The sequence below is a fragment of the Carcharhinus amblyrhynchos genome, chromosome 13 (genome assembly GCF_965287045.1).
Source record: "Carcharhinus amblyrhynchos chromosome 13, sCarAmb.v2.hapA, whole genome shotgun sequence".
NCBI classification, from domain to species: domain Eukaryota; kingdom Metazoa; phylum Chordata; class Chondrichthyes; order Carcharhiniformes; family Carcharhinidae; genus Carcharhinus; species Carcharhinus amblyrhynchos.
In genome coordinates this window covers 77,453,883-77,473,586 of record NC_137336.1, presented here as the reverse complement: position 1 = coordinate 77,473,586, position 19,704 = coordinate 77,453,883, and the positions used below count along the sequence as shown (strand labels likewise).

General features: G+C 48.2%; 1 protein-coding gene across 1 annotated transcript in view; it reads right to left on the bottom strand.

Annotated features, from left to right (window-relative positions):
* The window catches only part of osbp (oxysterol binding protein), a 56,395-nt gene that overhangs the window by 4,715 nt on the left and 31,976 nt on the right, over nt 1–19,704 (bottom strand). Inside the window, exons 5-12 of the mRNA XM_080201859.1 lie at nt 15,883–15,994; nt 14,436–14,490; nt 8,321–8,509; nt 4,431–4,676; nt 2,160–2,280; nt 1,881–1,984; nt 1,174–1,269; nt 201–385 (exon numbers count right to left, since the gene is read on the bottom strand). Coding sequence (XP_080057985.1) covers nt 201–385; nt 1,174–1,269; nt 1,881–1,984; nt 2,160–2,280; nt 4,431–4,676; nt 8,321–8,509; nt 14,436–14,490; nt 15,883–15,994 — 1,108 coding nt within the window. The remainder of the gene's footprint in view (nt 1–200; nt 386–1,173; nt 1,270–1,880; nt 1,985–2,159; nt 2,281–4,430; nt 4,677–8,320; nt 8,510–14,435; nt 14,491–15,882; nt 15,995–19,704) is intronic.

The following is a 19,704-nucleotide window of genomic DNA, read 5'->3' as shown; positions in this document are numbered from 1 at the left end:
CCTGACAAAGGGGCAGCCAGCGATCCGAAAGCTAGTGGCTTTTGCTACCAAATAAACCTGTTGGACTTTAATCTGGTGTTGAGAGACTTCTTACTGCATTTACCCAGTCCAATGCCGATATCTCCACATCATGCCCACCAAACTCTCCCAGGACAGGTACAGCATGGGGTTAGATCGACTAAAGCTCCCCCTACACTTACGGTGCTTTGTGCCTCTTCCACAGCTCTTTCCCCCGCAGGGTCTCGTATACTGTTTTCTGCCTCCCTTCTGCACTATTTTCTCCTTTGCTGCTGTGCAGGACCCGGGAATAATCCATCTTCTCATCCCACGTCCCCGAGAGAATGAAGTGGGCTTTCCCCATGTTGTCCGTCACAACGCCAGTGACCTACATTTGCCCATTAATGAGGGAAAAAAATACAAGCATTCAGAGCATTAAAATAGTGGATCCACATCACAAACTCACACCTCATGCAATCTGAGCTTCAGCAATGCATCTTCTTTTCATTTTGTGTTTAATTAGTTATATAACACGATGGACAAAAAGCATTTCTCACACTACTAAAGCAAATTTACACTACACTGTCCCCATCAAACATTCCCAGGACAGGTACAGTACAGGGTTAGATACAGAGTAAAGCTAAACCAACACTGTTCCCATCAAACACTCCCAGGGCAGGTACAGAATGGAGTTAGATACAGAGAAAACCTCCCTCCATACTGTCCCAATCAAACGTTCCCAGGACAGGTACAGCACGGGGTTAGATACAGAGTAAAGCTCCCTCTACACTGTCCCAATCAAACACTCCCAGGACAGGCACAGTACAGGGTTAGATACAAAGTAAAGCTCCCTCTATATTGTCCCCATCAAACACTCCCAGGAGCCCATTGAGTTGTGCTAGGTTGTATTTCAGATTGAGATGAATGGATTTCGAAATAGCTAAGGGCATTACGGATATTAGGAACATAAAGCTCTGGATGGACAATCAGCCAGGATCTTGCCAGATGCTGAAGTAGGACCAGGTGGTCAACTGGCCTACTCCATGGCATCAGATTCTTTCCTCCCTGCAGAATGTTGGGGAAGGTATGGACAGGGTGGTTTGAATGGAGGGGAGGCCGATAGCTCCAGGTGTCTTTGCTGATTCCAAGCTCTCTCTGTTTTCAAGGTGAACCTACCTTGCGTGCTACATCTCTAGAGAAGTAACTGTAAGGTGCAAACTTCAGGTGGCATTTGTCTCCTGTCTTCCTGTTCACGATGTCGATTTCCCCGCTCTGTCAGCACAGAAACAAGGAGGCAGTGAAGGCAAGTATTGGACAATTCAAATTTCCTGTAAAGATGGAAGGTGGTGGGGGGTGGGGGGGAGGCGGGGAGTCTAATTTTAAACTACTTCTCCCCTGTTCTTATCTCTATACAACCAGTGGTAACAGATTTCTCATTACCAAACTCACCAAATCGTTTCTAATTAGCTTCAACACCTCAATTAAAACAATCTTCCATTCCCAATAACACGAGCATGGTCGATGCAAACTGTTGATATAATCTGATACTTTAACCACTGACAGTCTTACATCACAGACAGCAGCATTCAAATTCATTTCACCTTTCATTACCTTGGTTTAGAGATCCAATGATTCTATTATTTTGACTGTCACTCCGCACAACCACACACTACAATCAGCTGTAGATTCCCCCGGCGCCGACCCGCTGAGCTCTGTTTCCTCAGCCATAGTTCGGTCTCATCTGTCAACTATAACATGGCCTTGGTTGACCTATTTCCTCCTCCTCTTCCTAGTGTGCCAAGTCACCACCCCCCCCCTCAACTCCCTCCCACCACCTACCCCAGATACCCCCGCCGTCCCAGCTGCAGGAGAATTATACTCACCTGGTCAATCCACAGCTTGCCCACAATGATGTTGTGTACCGTGGTGGTGACTTTCTTCCACGTGTAGTGGTTGCCGCTTTGATGAAAGATACAGTGGATGGTGCCTGTAACACAGAAGACATGCATTTCAGTGTGATATGGGGGTGGGGCGGAGGGGGAGAAGAGGAGGAGGAGGAGGAGGAGGAGTGCCTGTCAGGACAACACACTTTAGTGCTTACACAAACAGAGGGTCTCAGAGGAGAAACCCTGACAGCTGAGATATGTTAACAGTTCACTTACCCAGTGGCATGATGGAGAGGTATTTGCCTCGGAACTTACTGGCGATGGCTATCTCCTGCCTCAGTGTCCAGCCGTACTTGGACTCTGCATGATGGGCAGCAGCCGGTGGATGGTGACTGACCTGTTGGAAGAGATGGGTAGTGTTTATTAAATCTGACTGGCTGTGACCCTGACAGACAAATGTGCATTGGACTGCAGCATGAAGTGAGCAAGTCAAGGTTCGTTTCCATTATATGCCCAGCTATTGCTCACCGAGATAGCGGGCACTGGGCAGGATTGGACCCTGTGCTGTCAGCACCAACCTGGCCCACGCCAGCCATCCAGCTGCCCAAGGCATCCAATTATATAGGTACAATGTGGCACCCAGAGGAAACCCGCACAGACAAGGAAAGAATGCACAAACTCCACACAGACAGTGACCAAAGCCGGGAATCAAGCCCAGCTCCCTGGCGCTATGAGGCAGCAGGGCCACAGTGGCACACCCAGGCTCTGATACCTTGTGTTCTACAAGAGTGATTCCCTTTTAGGTGAGAGTGCTCCAATCACAATGGATTAGTCATGTACACCCACCCCCACAATCTAAATCACAGTGCTGTGTTAAACTGATGTGACAGTGCTGCACGGAGAGTGGGCATTATTCAGTACTTGTCAAGGCAGCAGGTATTTCCATACTGACATCAGCAAGCTGTGTGCCACAGTTTCTCATTGCACAGTATGGGGCAACTCACATCGAAAGAAACACCCCAGACTTCTTTTGGAATCCACCTCACCGAGGTGAGGCAGCCAACACACTGCCTACGCAGTCACTATAGTGGGTTGTGTGGGGTGGGTAACAGTCATGCATACTCACCTGTTTCACAGATGCAGTGGAGTGTCCCGCCACTGTTCCGCACTCCCCCCTCTCACCACCTGCCCCCCCCATCTCTCTCCCCCCCCCTCCACCACCCGCCCCCCCCCATCTCTCTCCCCCCCCTCACCACCCGCCCCCCCATCTCTCTCCCCCCCCCCTCACCACCCGCCCCCCCATCTCTCTCCCCCCCCTCACCACCCGCCCCCCCATCTCTCTTCCCCCCCCTCACCACCCGCTCCCCCATCTCTCTCCCCCCCCTCACCACCTGCCCCCCACCTCTCTCTCCCCCCTCACCACCTGCCCCCCACCTCTCTCCCCCCTCCCCCCCTCTCACCACCCTGCCCCCCACCTCTCCCCCCTCTAACCACCCTGCCCCCCACCTCTCACCACCCTGCCCCCCACCTCTCCCCCCCTCTCACCACCCTGCCCCCCACCTCTCCCCCCCTCTCACCACCCTGCCCCCCACCTCTCCCCCCCTCTCACCACCCCCCCCCCATCCCTCTCCCCCCCCTCACCACCCGCCCCCCCATCCCTCTCCCCCCCTCACCACCCGCCCCCCCATCCCTCTCCCCCCCCTCACCACCCGCCCCCCCATCCCTCTCCCCCCCCTCACCACCCGCCCCCCCATCCCTCTCCCCCCCTCACCACCCGCCCCCCCATCCCTCTCCCCCCCCTCACCACCCGCCCCCCCATCCCTCTCCCCCCCCTCACCACCCGCCCCCCCATCCCTCTCCCCCCCCTCACCACCCGCCCCCCCATCCCTCTCCCCCCCTCACCACCCTCTCCCCCCCTCACCACCCGCCCCCTCCTCACCAACGCTCCCCCATCTCACCAAACCCCACCCATCTCACCAAACCCCACCCATCTCACCAAACCCCACCCATCTCACCAAACCCCACCCATCTCACCAAACCCCACCCATCTCACCAAACCCCACCCATCTCACCAAACCCCACCCATCTCACCAAACCCCACCCATCTCACCAAACCCCACCCATCTCACCAAACCCCACCCATCTCACCAAACCCCACCCATCTCACCAAACCCCACCCATCTCACCAAACCCCACCCATCTCACCAAACCCCACCCATCTCACCAAACCCCACCCATCTCACCAAACCCCACCCATCTCACCAAACCCCACCCATCTCACCAAACCCCACCCATCTCACCAAACCCCACCCATCTCACCAAACCCCACCCATCTCACCAAACCCCACCCATCTCACCAAACCCCACCCATCTCTCTCCCCCATTCCTGCCCTTCCCCCATCTCTTTTGCCCCTTCCTCTCCAGCCCACAATATATGCTAGCTCCCTTTGCAAACCCCACTTCAGCCCCTGCGAACACCCAATTTTGAAGACTGTGTTATTGTTGAAGAGGGGTGGGAAAGGAGGAGTGATACAAATGCACACTTACCTGCTCACAGATGGAGCGGAAGCCTTCATCCTCCATCCGGTCCAGTTCGAAGGTCTCCCCCAGCAAGGGGTTGAAAGGTTTGCCTGTCCGGTAGACGGTGGTGGAGTAGGACGACACAGTGAATGCAGCCACATAGCACAGCTGCTCTAAGGCATTCTCACACTTGGAGGCTCTGTCTAGGAGCTCGTGGTATTCCAGGTCCTCTGTTAATCGCTGAAGCATCGACAGCGGCTCATTGAAGTTCACCTGGGGGCAGAGAGGATCGCCACAGAGTAAATCCCAAGGGCAGAGACAGAAATTCATATAGCTTTCTCAGAGTCACAAGAGTACGCAAGGAGGCTATCGAGGGAGAGATGGGTGAAGGGAGGGCGAGGAAGAGAGAGAGAGGCTATCAGCTTTCTGTAGGGTAATCTTGTCAGTCCCATTTTCCATTCTCTACCCCAGTCGCTCTGCCTCTTTATTGTACTGAACTCTCCACCTTTACTTACTCTTAAGCTGAGTGGCGCTCTCAGCATTTCAGAGTCAATCAGGGGTCTTACTTTCAGTGGGTCAAAATGAGGCAGGTGGAATTTAGCATGGATAATTGAGGTGTTATCCATTTTGGTCAGAGGAGTTAAAAGGCAATTTACCTAAATGGAGAGAAAATTCAAAGTGCTTTAATGCAGAGGGCTCTGGCTGTCCTCGGGTATCAATTACTTAGTGTGCAGATGCAGCAGGCATGAGCCCTGTGCCTTTTAATGTAGCATTGTGGTTAGTGCTGCTGCCTCACAGTGGCAATTCCAGCCTTGGGCGACTGTGCAGACTCCGGACAGACTTTCTCCCAGTGTCTACGTGGGTTTCCTCCAGGCACTCCAGTTTCCTCCCACACTCCAAACATGTACGGGTTAGATTGATTGGCCATGCTAAATTGCCCCTTAAAGTCAGGAGGATTGGCAAGGCAATTACTTGGGGTTACAGGGATAAGGTCTGGGTGGGATAGTTATTGGTGCAGGCTCGATGGACCGAAGGATCTCCACCTGTAGCTTAGGGATTCTATGATTCTAAGAAAGGAAGTTAAATGGAATTTTAACATTCATTGCTAATAGAGTATAAAAGTGGGGGAAGCATCACTGCAACTGTGTAGGGTATTGGTGAGACCATATTGAGCACTGCGTAGTTTTGGTCCTCTAACTTGAGGAAGGGCATAAATGCATGAGAGGTTGTTCTGAGAACATTCACCAGAATGATTCCAGGGATGAAGGACTTGTCTGATGGAGAGATTGAGCAATTTAGGCCTATACTCACTTGAGTTTAGAAGAATGAGGGAGGATCTAATTGAGGTCACGGGTTAAGACCTGAGTGGGATTGTTGTTGGTGCAGGCTTGATGTGCTGAATGGCCACCTTCTGCACTGTAGGGTTTCTATGAGGTCGATAAGATGCTAAAAGGAACTGACAGCAGATGTTTTCCCCTGTTGAGCAGAAGCTTTAGTCTAAAGAGGTGGCAGATTTTAAACAGAGGCGGAATTACTTCACTCAAAGGGTGGTGAATCTGTGAAATTCTCAATGCCAGAGTGCAATGGACGCGGAACACTGAACAAATTTGAGTAAATAGGTAGGTTTTTAATTGGTAGCAGGGTGAAGGGATAAGGGGAGCGGACAGGAAGGTGGAGATGAGGTCGATATCAGTTCAGCCATGAGCATTTTGAATGGTTGAGCAGACTTGAGGGGCTGAACTGTCGACTCCTGCTTCTAGTTCTTATGTAGGCCAGACCAGATAAGGATGGCAGATTTCCTTGCCTGAAGGACGTTCGTGTTTTTTATAAACAATAATCTGCAGTTTCACATTCACTATTCCTAAGAGCAGCTTTTATTAAATGACTTTAAATTACACGTCTGAAAACACTGAACGTGATAGTACATGGCAACGTGCGTTCTGTACAAAGTTGAGCAAAGTCATTGAATCATAGAGGTTTACAGAAAGGAAACAGGCCCTCCAGCCCAATGTATCCATGCTGCCTTCTTTTTCAAAGCCCTAAGCTAATCCCAATTGCCCTCATTTGGCCCATATTTCTCTACACCCATCTCATCCATGTAACTATCTAAATGCTTTTAAAAAGATAAATTTGTACCCGCCTTTACTACTACCTCTGGCAGCTTGTTCCAGACACTCACCACCCTCTGAAAAAATAGTGTCCAGAGGGGCAATCTCTCCCCTCTCACCTTAAACCTATGCCCTCTAGTTTTAGACTCCCCTACCGGGGAGAGATATCAACTGTCTAGCTGATCTGTGCCCCTCAGAGAAAAAAGTCCCAGTCTATCCAGCCTCTCCTTATAACCCAAAACATCAAGTCCTAGTAGTAAATCTTTTCTGCACTCTTTCTAACTTAATAATATCCCTTCTATAACAGGGCAACCCGAATTGTACACAATATTCCAAGCCTTACCAACATCCCAACTCCTGTATTTAATGTCTGACTGATGAAACCAAGTCAAATCTTATCCTTTTTTCCTGAAAGATTGTTTGGTGTGGACAGTAAAGGAGCTTTTCTCGTATCTCTGGCTGAATATTAAACTGAAGGCAGCAACCTGCAGGTTCTTCTGTTACTTCCGAAATTCTTGAGGCTGTGTTGTGGCTGAAATTCTTCAGCTGCATATTACTATGAGGATTTCGTCCTCAGGTGTAGCCTGGGCAGTGACAATGCTACAATGCCACCATATCCACCCCTCACACTTCACAGCGCCCACTCACACCACCCCCTCCAAACCCCTGTTTACCTCAAAGGTGATTATGTGGGGAGATGGTTAGAGAGCTTCACATTTCTCGGTGCGCAGATCACCAACAATCTGTCCTGGTCCTTCCACGCCAGAACTATAATTAAGAAAGCCCAGCTCTACTTAGAAGGCAAAGGGAATTTGGCACGTCCATTGAAATTCTCACCAATTTTTAGTAATGCACCATAGAAAGTATTCTTTCTGGTTGTATCACGACTTGGTATGGCTTCAGCTCTGAACAAGGCCGCAAGGAACCACGAAGAGTTGCGAATGTAGCCCAGTCCATCGCTCAAAGCAGCCTCCAATCCAATGACTCCCTCTACACTTCCCGCTGCCTCAGAAAAACAGCCAGCATAATCAAGGGTCCCACGCACCATACTCCCTTCCACCTTTTTCCGTTGGGGAAAAGATTTATTTATTTTTTAAAAGAGATAGAAGTAGAGGCGGGTACAATTTTGTCTTTTAAAAAGCGTTTAGATAATTACGTGGATAAGACAGGTGGAGAGAAATATGGGCCAAATGAAGGCAATTAGGATTAGCTTGGGGCTTTAAAAAAGGCAGCATGGACAAGTTAGGTAGAAAAGCCTGTTTCTATGCTGTAAACCTCACTTTCCACAACTTTGTACAGAACACACACTGCCACATTTAGAGTGTTTTCAGACAAGTAGGCTTACATTTTTCACAGCTTCACTGCAGTGTTAAAGATACAAAAGTCTGAATACATACCAACAGCTTCTTCCCTGCTATCAGACTTTTGAATGGACTTACCTGATATTAAGTTGATCTATCTCCACATCTCAGCTGAGAACATTACATTCTGCACCCTCTCCTTCTCTCCCATGTACTCTATGAATGGTATGCTTTGTCTGTATAGCACGTAAGAAACAATACTTTTCATTGCTTCCCAACATAGGTGACAACAATCAGCCAACTCAATAGAGTCTTAATATAGGCCAGGTCTGTCCAATGCCCTCCCAGTCGCTTGTGCCACAGTCCCCACCCATTCACTCCCTCCTGTAAACAGAAGCAGCAACATCAAAGGTGCTAGCAGCCAGCCACGTCACTGCAGGCCGCTGGTTATTGGAAACAAACCCACCCCCGCCCTCCCCAGCCCCCGGGTCCAGAGCACTGCACTCACAGGCATTGGGATTTTGGACAGCTCCTTCCCGATGCAATTCTTCATGATGCTCCAGAGGTTGAGGCTATAATTGGGTTTGTCGGGGATGGAGGTCCGGCGTGACCGCTTGCTCCCGCTCTCTTTGTTGACCAGTTCCACAGTGCTGGTGCTGGAGCTGGTGTTGCTGCCCGACAATTGTTCTTCCAGAATCTAGAGGGGGGAAGAAAGAAGTCAAATCAGAACCTCACACAGGCACACATCAAAAAACGAAGCCATTCAAGGGGAGTCAGGACAGGGGAGGGCACCTGAGGTAATGACACAGAAGAATCAGAAAAGAGAGGCATGGAAAGGGAAGAGGATGTTATTCGATAAGTTGGAGGGAGGGGTAGAAGAAAATTGAAGAAATGGGGAAATGGCAAGAGGAGCAATCAGAAATCTGACTGGATGAGACAGGAGGGGAGGGGAGGATGGACCGAAGGAGGGGAGGGGAGGGGAGAAGAGGGCGGACCGGAGGGGAGGGGAGGGCAGACCGAAGGAGGGGAGGGGAGTGTGGACCAAAGGAGGGACGAGGAGATAGAATACCTCTCTCATCTATGAGCCTGACTCAGTCACCGTCTGCTCTGAGTCTTGCTATCCACTCGAGCTGTTCCTTTCTTTTCCTCCTCTTTCTCTGTCTTTCTCTCTGTCTCTCTCTCTGTCTCTCTTTCTCACTACCAACTCTCCACATGACTCTTGCTCCTTCCCCAGCTCAACTCCCTTCCTCCTGTGTCTCTCACGGCACGACAATCTCCGTTCCATTTCTGACTTTCCTCTTCACTGACAGACAGTCTAAAAAACAAGAACAGCAGCCCTGTGCCTGGGTGAGGGACTGGCAGGTTGCTGGAGGCAGGGGAAGGGCATTGGGAGTCTGGGAGTGAAGGGGGGGGGGCGGGGTGGGGGAGGTGGAGGAAGAGAAGAGTTGGATAAACACAGAGAACAGATACACATGAGAACAATGACAGTTCAGACCTGGCAAGACAGAATCAAATCCCACAATACCAGAAAGACCATTTTTGCAATCATTCCATTTAAAACCGGTCAAGCACCATCCTAGCGAGGGCTGGAAATGACCATTCAGCCCTCTCACTCATTCTCATGGGGGATCTGACTGTCAACTCCATTCGTTCCTGATTACACAGCCTTACAGAAATCACAGCCTTCACCACTCCAACGCTCAGCGCCGAACCCAGTGAATCTACCTCCTCTCCCCTCGCGTAACCCAGCTTCCCCGAACCCATCGACACCATTCACCTCAACCAACCAGTCTGCACAGCAGTGAGCTCCACATTCCCACATTTGAATTTCCCATGACAAATTACCTAATGTCGATGGCCCGATTCCCCACTTTGCCATTAAACCTTCTCTTCACATTTAAGATGTCTAACATGTCTATCAGACATTCCTGACAGGAAGAACCTCGCTCTGATCCTGCCCCTTCTCCAATGCCTCCATATGGAGACCAGAACTGCTCACAGTCACACATATCCCTCCCCCCACCAAGTGTTGCCTGTCGAATGACAGTTAAAGAACCTATTTTGATTCCATGGGATGCAGGCATTGCTGACAGGGACAATATCTATCCCGAACTGCCCTTGAACACAGTACCTTGATACTGGCCATTTCTGAGGGCAGTTCAAAGTCGACCACATTGCAGTGGGTCTGCAGTGAGTCATATGTACGCCAGAGCAGGTAAGGGCGGCAGATTTCCTTTCTTAAAGAGGCACAAGTGTATCAGATGGGTGCTCTCTTTTGCCAAATGACAACTGACAACCTTTCATGGTCAACACAAGCTTTTAATTGAATTTAAACTCTGCCGATTGCCATGGTGGGATTTGAACTTCCTGCTGGTGTTCTGGATGGCGAATCCAGTGGTTTTAAACACGACACCACCGCCTCCCCAACATCTCTATATTTCAATTCCAATGAACCTGAGTGTTTAGATGGCTTACTTTTAAAAAGAATGGCCCTCTTCAACGTATTTTTAGAGAAGTATGTGTACCACCAGGTACCTCTGCGTTGGAAATGGATTTAATACTCAAATTCAGATGAACACTCAAAGGGAGAAAACATTCTGGGGAAAGACTAGGGGACAGCTCCTTCAGAGAAAGTGATGTATATGGAATCTGAGCCAATTAAATCACCCTTCTCCCCATCGCCCCCAGCTCCCCAGCTGAATGCAGCAGTGGCAATGAATCCCCAGGGAACCAGCGCAGAGAGGGTCTCAAACTCACACTGTTCAAAAGAAAGAACCCACCAAAATAAAGTCTTACTCCACTAATTGGAATGACCTGCATTAGGCACCCCGAGTTATGATGCATACACGGCACTGAGGCAGTTTGTAACATAAGGCCGATTGCCTGAATCACTCAAAGACGCCTCACCCAGCGAGCGCTCACAGGATTGTTTGCCAAGGCCATTCTATCCACCTTCCACAAGACAACAAACTCGGCCAGTCCCAGTCCCCCAAACTCATCCTGTAATTTGATTTCCCCCCTCGAGTAATTCACCAACCAGCTTTTGAAAGTCAAGATGAATCTGCACTCCACCAGTCAAGTAGCACGGGTCTGTTTGCCAATGATAAATACCACCCCTAGCCACAGTGCCTTAGCTACACTCTTGACAGTGCTGCACTTTCCCACCTGGATAATGCCCTCACTCCAAACTCCCACCTCCCAAATATGATGAACCCATGCCAATTCCACATTTCCACTCAACCTTGGGCGTCATTTAGGCTCAACGTTGTAGCATTCACCCTGCTCCAACAGAGCAGCAATTGCCAAAGTCCAGAGGACTAGTGAAGGAGGAAATAAAAAGAGACAACGAGAGAGTATGAGAAGAGGCCGGAAGGCAGTGAAGGATCAGAGAGAGGGTAAAAATGTACACAGTTTGGTGAAGGTGGCAGGGCAGCTTGAAAAAGTGGTTAGAAAAACACAGACAGAAGCCCGAGTCTTTAAATTGAGCTGTGGAACACAACAGAAGGAAGTTACAGTGACCCACTTCCACACAAAACAGGTTCAGACCGAGCTAGAGTATTGCAACCATCAAATTCGGGGCTCCCAGGCCTGAGTGAACAGGGTATAGAAAAGGTTTACACCAATGCTTCCTAGATTAAAAATGTCCGCTGCAAGGGTAGATCAGAGAGGAGAGGGATCCTCTCTGCAGTGGACAGAAAATAGAAAGGAAATTCAGCGTGTGAAGGGTGGAAAGCACGAAGACATGGACTTTTACCAATTGGCCCAAGAACCAAAGGTGACTCAAGGACTTGTTATGCAGAAAAAGTGGTTAGGATCCAGAATTGATGGGATGTGGGCAGTTCTAGCTTGTTCAATACTTATTGCCCATAAGTACCATACCGTGGGCAGCACGGTAGCACAACGGTTTGCTCCGATGCCTCACAGCATTGCGTGCAGCTGGGGGGGGGGTCTCTGGATTACTAGCCCAGTGACAATATCACTGCACTACCACCTACGCCTTGCCCCTAACTGGTATCTTCATACTAATGGCAGGGAGGAGGGGAGGGAGGGGGGTAAGCAACAAGCGTTATTGAGGCTAAGCAACAGAAGGCAAGTCAGTTTGGCCATGATCGTACTTCAACGGCAGAGGCACTCCTGAAGGACTGAGTAGCTCACCACTCCTCCTACCCGTGTGTTTCGTACAAACTGGCTGAACGTGTGGTGGAAGCAGGTTCAGTTGAGGCTTTCTAAGGAGAACCGAATCAGCGCTATAAATATATTTTTATGAGGCTATAGGAAAAGAGCATGCCACTGGGGCTTGCAGAGACTGACATTGCGAATGGGCTGCTACTCTGTTCTAACCATCCCTTGATTATACTCATAGCCTTCCCACCCTCTTCCTTCACTGTCTACAATGCTACGCTCCTTGAACCTTAAGAACATAAGAACTAGAAGTAGGAATAGACCATGCGGCCCCTCAAGCCTGCTCCACCAATCAATGACTGATCTTTTTGTGGATTCAGCTCCACTTACTCACTCGCTCACCCTCATCCTTCATTCCTTTACTGTACAAAAATTTATCTACCTTGCCTTAAAAACATTCAACAGGGTAGCCTCACTGCTTCAATGGGCAAAGAATTCCACAGACTCTCAACCCTTTGGGTAAAGTTCCTCCTCAGCTCAGTCCTAAATCTGCTCCCCTTTATTTTGAGGCTATGCCCCTTAGTTCTAGTTTCACTTGCCAGTGGAAACAACTTCCCTGCTTCTATCTTATCTGTTGCCTTCATAATCTTGAAAGTTTCTGTAAGATCTCCTCTCATTCTTCTAAATTCCAATGAGTATAGTCCCTGTCTAGTCACACTCTTCTCATAAGCCAATCCACTCAATTCTAGAATCAACCTAGTGAATGTCCTCTGCACCCATTCCAGTGCCGGTATATCCTCTCAAGTAAGGAAACCAAAATTGCACAGTACTCCAGGTGTAGCCTCATCTGCACCTTATACAGCTGCGACATAACTTCCCTGTTTTTAAACTCCATCCCTCTGGCAAAGAAGAAAAATTCCATTTGCCCTCTCAATTACCAAAAACCAACTTTTTGCGATTCATGCACAAGGAAACCCAGTCCCTCTGCAATCTTTTATCATTTAAATAACAATCCATTTTGTTGTTATTCATACCAAAATGGATGACTTCACATTTACCAACATTGTACTCCGTTTGTCAGACCCCTTCCCACTCAGTTAGACTCTCTGTATCTCTTTGTAGACGTTCAGTGTCCATATACACAGCACAGAAGAGACCCATTAGCCCATCGAGTCTGTATCAAAACTTGAGAAAACCTGACCTCCCACTAATCCCAGCACTTGGCCCAGAGCCTGGAAATGTTATGATGAGCCAAGTGCTCATCCAGGTTCTTTCTAAAGAATGAGAGACAACTCACCTCTACCACCTTCCCAGGCAGCACATTCCAAACTTTTACCATCCCCTAGATAAAAATTTTGTCTCACATCCCACTTAACCTCTTGTCCCTCACCCGATGTTCCCTTGTGATTGACCCTTCAACTAACTGCTTCTTATCCACTCTGTCCATACCTCTCAATCTTGTACATCTCAGTCAGTCATCTCAGTCTTCTCTGCTCCCATGAAAACAACCCACCTCTATGGTGAATCTCCTCTGCATTCTTACTAAAATGTGGCAACCAGAACTGCCACACAGTACTCCAGCTGTGGCCTCATCAAAACTCTATACAATTCCAACATGACTTCCCTGTTTTGTAATCTATGCCTGGATAGATGAAGGCAAGTATCCCATATGCCTTTTGAGATTATGTACAAACACATCAAAGTCCCTTTGTTACACAGAACTTGAGTGTCATGCCATTCAGTGAATATTTCCTTGGCAAATTACTCCTTACAAAGTTTACCACCTCACACTTTTCAGGCTTAAATTGCTGCCACCAATATGCCTATTTGACCATTGCATAGATATCATCTTGTAGCCCAAGAGACAGCCTCACTGTTAACAACTAGGCCAATCTTTGTGTCATCTGCAAACTTACCAATTCTATTCTCCAGCATAATCACCAACATTGTTTATAACAGTAACGAATAATAGGGGCTCCAGCACAGATCCCTGTGGTATGCCACTGGACACTGGCTTCCAGTCACTAAAGTAGTCCTCTACAGCCAACAACTGAGCCAATTTCAAATCCACTTTTATCAAGTTACTCTGTAACCTATGTGTATTTGCTTTCTTTGTCAGTGTCCCACATGGGACCTTGTCAAAGGCTTTGCTGAAATCAATATAAACTACATCAACTGCACCATCCTTATCTATATGGTGAGTCACCTCCTCAAAAACTTCAATCAAATTTGTTAGGCTTGATCTCCCTCTGGTGAAGCCACGCTGGCTATTCCTCCCCATTGTAACGGGATAGGAAGCTGATCATGAATTCAGCAAACTTGTCGAAGCCTAATCAGCTAGCCCAGACATTCTACTTTTGACCCCTCTTCTTCCCCTCTCCCTCAACCCACCTCTTCTCTTGACCCCAATATCATACACCTCAGACTCTTTCACCAGCGCAACATCAGACAGCCCAAAGCAGATGAAGAGATGGTAAGACAGGTGGAAAGCTAATACTCACTTGGTCTTCGAAGATCCCCTCACTACTGGTTCCGCTGATGTTGCTACCTGTCCTTCTGTAATCAAGAGAACATATGTTAGAGAAACTGTACAGAATAGCACATCAGGAAAATGATTACTGACATCTCGAGAACAAAGGTTTTAGTACAGAGGAAACAGTAGCTTTAATAAGACCTGGTTAATATTGAAAAATGACGTAGAGATGGCGGCATTGGACTGGGGTAAACACAGTAAGTCGTCTCCTTGAAGGAACACCGTTTCCGAAAGCTTGTGGGATTACTACCAAATAAACTGGTTGGACTTTAACCTGGTGTTGAGAGACTTCTTACTAATATTGAAAAAGGCAGCTGAAGACACAACCGCCAAAGGGGAGACAATTGGGTTGTAGGAACTGGAGGAGATTAGAGATAATGGGGGTGGTTGGAGGAGCTGGACGAGATTATAACAATACGGAATTTTGTAAGGCCCACTGAAGGTTACAGACGTAGGGAGGGTTATTGGGGCTGGAGGACAATACAGAGATGAGGACAATACAGAGATAAGGACAGTTGTGGGGGCTGGAGGAGGTTACAGAGTTAGGGAGGGTGTAAGGGCTGAAGAAGATTTATCGAGATGAGGAGAGTTTTATAAGTTGGAGGAACTTCAAGGTGGTGAGGGTTGTAGGAACAAGGAGGGTAGAGAAAAAGGGAGGGTTAGAGGGGCTGGAAAAGATTATAGAGATAGGGAAGGTTGCCCAGGAGGGCGGGAGGGATATGTAGGGCCACAATTGAAATTTTGAGAAGCTACAATAACAAATACAGCTCCTGTTTGAATCACTGGAATCAGCATCTCATTAACCATGGGATCTGGAGTGTTCATAGACAGAAATCACAGTTAACATCCTTGCTCCTCTAATATCGTGCCTTAAATCATCCTTAGGATGCCCCAAAATGCTGCACAGCTCATGGCTTCTGTTGCTTTGTTGGCAGCAGCCACCATCTTTACATGGCCAGATCTCAAAACACCAACACCTACTGCTACAAGTGGAGTGGAGAGAATCAACAATTTTGAGGGGAAATTGCATAGGGGCTTGAGGCTACAGGAACACAGCAGGGTAATGGGAATGACATGACTGCTCTACAGAGAGCCAGCATGGATCCAATGGGTGGAATGGCTTCCTCCACTGCTGTGGCAATATGACTGGAACACTGGAAAGTCCCAAGATTGCAAGGGACACGGGATATATGGAAATTCTTTCTTTTCTGTTTTTGTCTGTGAACTCAGCTCACAAACATGCTTAGATTGCAGAGGAACTTCCTGGAAGTAGCAGCAGGGGGCAGTTGGCCCAGCCAGCTTGGCTGGGAAGCAGGAACAAACGGCAGGAAGGAAAACTATGCAAAAAGCAGCATTCCAGTGAGTATGGGCACCAAGTAAAGCAAATCTCCTCTCACCCCAGCAGTGACACTGACCTGTGGTATCGTGAATCAGCCTGTACCGTGATAAACTCTGCCACATCCTCCATGGCGTCAAAGAATTCGTTCTCATCATCCTCGTCACTCAGGTCCCGGCTACTGGTACTCCCTGAAAACACAAAGCATTTCATCAGACCAGGGGGATAACAAGAAACGGAGGAACCAGGTTGCCGGGGGGCACAAATAAACAGGCCCCATAACAGAACCAGCGAGCCATAATCTGAGCCATTCCTGATGTGCATGTGGCGTGTGTCTGACTAACACGCCGGGTGAAATCAGGCCAACTCAGCACTCAGCTGAATTGAAGCATGGGCCTGTCCTGCTCTGTGCATGGGTCTGTGGGGCTCTCAGTACCAAACTGGGAGTGATCAAACTCATTCAGTACTAGGCCAGGATTGAAACCTTGGCCCTTCCTGCTCTCGGCAAAGTTAACTGCCACACTAGGCAGCACAGGTTATAAGCTGTTTCTCCATCTCCCCACTGTCTTTGCTCCATCATTGGCAGTGACATGCCTTTGACTGCGCTAATTCCCTCCCTAAACCTTTCCACCCATCTCTCTCTATTCCTTCGACTCTTTAAAACCCAACTTTTGACCAACTGTCCTAAAGCTCTCTGAGGCTCAGTGTGAGTTTTTGATATCATTCCCATGAAACACCTTGGGATGCGTCATTATGTAAAAGGCCTGATGTAAAATAAAAACCACGAAGAGAGAATCAGAACATGACATAAGGCAGCTGAGGTAAATAGAGTGGGAGGTGACCCAGGTAGATACACACAAGTATGGTTTAAAAGGACCGAATGGTGTGCATATTCTTGATAATTCAGAACATAAGAAATAGGAAAAATAAGTTTGCAGATCAAAAAAACTGGAGGTTTGTAAAATTGTAAGGAGGAAGGCCTTAGATTGCAGGAGGATACAGTCAGGCTGGTTACATGGATAGAACAGTGGCAAATGGAACTTAACCCTGAAAAATAGAGGGGTGATGCATTTTGGGAAGACAAACAAACGGGGGCAATGCATTGAACATACTGTAGGAGAGAATGACCATTCAGAAGTGAGCATGGTGATACAATGGTTAGCACTGCTGCCTCACAGCCAGGGACCTAGGTTCAATTCCCAGCTTGGGTCACTGTCTGAGTGGAGTTTGCATGTTCTCCCCGTGTCTGCCAGGTGCTCCAGTTTCCTCCCATAGTCCAAAGATGTGCAGGTTAGGTAGATCAGCCATGTTAAATTGCCCCTCAGTGTCAGGGGAATTAGTTTGGGTAAATGCATGGGGTTATGGGGATAGTGCCTGGGTGGTATTGTGGTCAGTGCAGATTCGATGGGCTGAATGGCTTCCTTCTGCACTCTGATTCTAGCCAGATCTGTGGCACACCGCTGGAAAGGGTAAAGGTAAACAGGACCATAGTGATAGGAGATTCTGTGGCCACAAACAGGAGTCTAGAATGGTGTGTAGCTTCCCAGGTGACAGGGTCAAGGATATCTCAGACCAGCTGCAGAACATTCTCAAAAGGGAGGGCGAGCAGCCACACATCATTGTACACATTGGCACAAATGACAACAAATGAGGGGCTGATAGGAGATGCAATACTCAGCAATGACAAGCTGATAGACACGGTAGGCAGGAACACAACAGGGAGCGGGGAAAACCTGTTGGATTAAATTGTGTCTATTTCAATGCAAGAAGGCTAACAAGTAAGGCTGATAAACTCAGTACATGGATAGATACATCAGACTTGGATTTTATAGCCATAACTGAAACATGGCTAGAGGGATGGGACTGGTAGCTTAATGTTCCAGGGTACAGAAGTGGAGGAAAGAGAGGAGGGGGATTTGCATTCCCGATGAAGGGGAGCATTACAGCAGTAGTGAGGGACGAAATAATTGAGGGATCATTCAACTCGGCTTTGTGGGTGGAACTAAGAAATAAGAAGGGGATAGCGACTTAAAAGTTGTACTACGGGCCCCCAAATAGTCAGCGGGAATTAGAAGAACAGATATGCAGGAGTAATACGGGTGTCACAGTTGGGGACTTTAATTTTCCTAACACAGACTGGGACTGCCATAGTGTTAGGGCTGAGATGGGGTGGAATTTGTTAAGTGTGTTCAGGAAAGTTCTCAGGCAGTATGTGGAGGTTCCTACTTGGGAACGGGCAAAACTTGATCTACTCTTGGGAAATAGGGCAGGGCAAGTGACTGAGGTGACAGTGGGGGACCACTTTGGGAGCAGTGTCCATAGTTCTATTAATTGTAAAATAGTTATGGAAAAAGACAAAACTGGTCCACAGGTGCAAGTTCTTAATTTGGTAAGTATTGGTGGCATTCAGCAAGAGTTGACTGGAGTAGCTTGTTTGAGGGCAAAGGGACCTTTGGCAAGTGGGAAACCTTCAAAAGTGAAATAGAGTTCAGGGTTTTTAGGTTCCTGTTGAGGTGAATGAGAAAGGCTGGCAGGAGTAGAGAATCCTGGATGACAAAACATATTGAGGTTTTGGCTAGAAGAAAAGGAGGCATGGCTCAGGTACAAGCAGCTGGAGTCAAGGAATTCCCTGGAGGTGTACAGGCGTTTGTGACCAGAACTCCCAACTCACCTGACGAAGGAGTAGAGCCCCGAAAGCTAGTGACATTTGCTACCAAATAAACCTACTGAACTTTAACCTGGTGTTGTGAGACTTCTTACTGGATGTACAGGGAGTTCAGGACCTTAGTGATTATCGTGGAACAGGGGAACCTTGGAGTTCAGGTGCACAGTTGTTCAAAGGTGGAGTCACAGTTAGACAGGGCAGTGAAGGCGGCATTTGGCACACTGGCCTTCATCAGTCAGGGCATCGTGTATAGAAGTTGGGAAATCATGCTGCAATTGTACAAGACGCTGGTCAGGCCGCACCTGGATATTGTGTTCAGTTTTGGCCACCTAGCTATAGGAAAGATGTTATAAAACTGGAGAGTGTACAGGAGATTTCCAAGGATGTTGCCAGGACTCAACTTTTCAGGCTAGGACCTTTTTCCTTTGGAGCCTGAGGAAACTGAAAGATGATCTTATAAAGATTTATAAAATCACGAGAGGCATGGATAGGGCGAATGCACTGTCTTTTTCCCCAGGGGTGGGGAATCGAGAACCAGGTTCGCATTAAGAGGAGAAAGAGTTAAGGGGAACCTGAGGAGCAAATTTTTTTTTTTAAAAACAGAGGGTGGTACATATATGAAATGAGCTGGCAGAGGAAATGGTTGAGGCAGGAACATGGACAACATTTAAAAGGTATTTGGACAGATACATGGACAGAAAAAGTTTAGAGAGATATGTGCCAAATGCAGGCAAATTGGGTTAGCTTTGATGGACTTTTTGGTCAGCATGGACCAGTTTAGGCCGAAGGGCCTGCTCTGTGCCATAGATTCTATGAACAGTAGGCTGCTAGGAAATGTGTGGTGTGGGACACTGGGGTGGCACAGAGGCAAAGTGGTTAGCACTGCTGCCTCAGCACCAGGGACCTGGGTTCAATTCCAGCCTTGGGTGACTGTCTATGTGGAGGTTGCACATTCTTCCCATGTCTGCATGGGTTTTCGTGTTTCCTCCTGGTGCTCTGGTTTACCCCCACAGTCCACAGATGTGCAGGTTACATGGATTGGCCATGCTAAATTGCCCCTGATTATCCCAAGATTTCTTGGTTAGATGGATGATCCACATGAAATGAGTGGGGTTATGGGGATAGGATGGGGGACAGGCCCTGAGTAAGATATTCTGTCAGAGAGTCGGTCATGACGTGATGGGCCAAATGGCCTCTTCTGCGCTGTAGGGATTCTATGATTCCAAGTACGCAGAA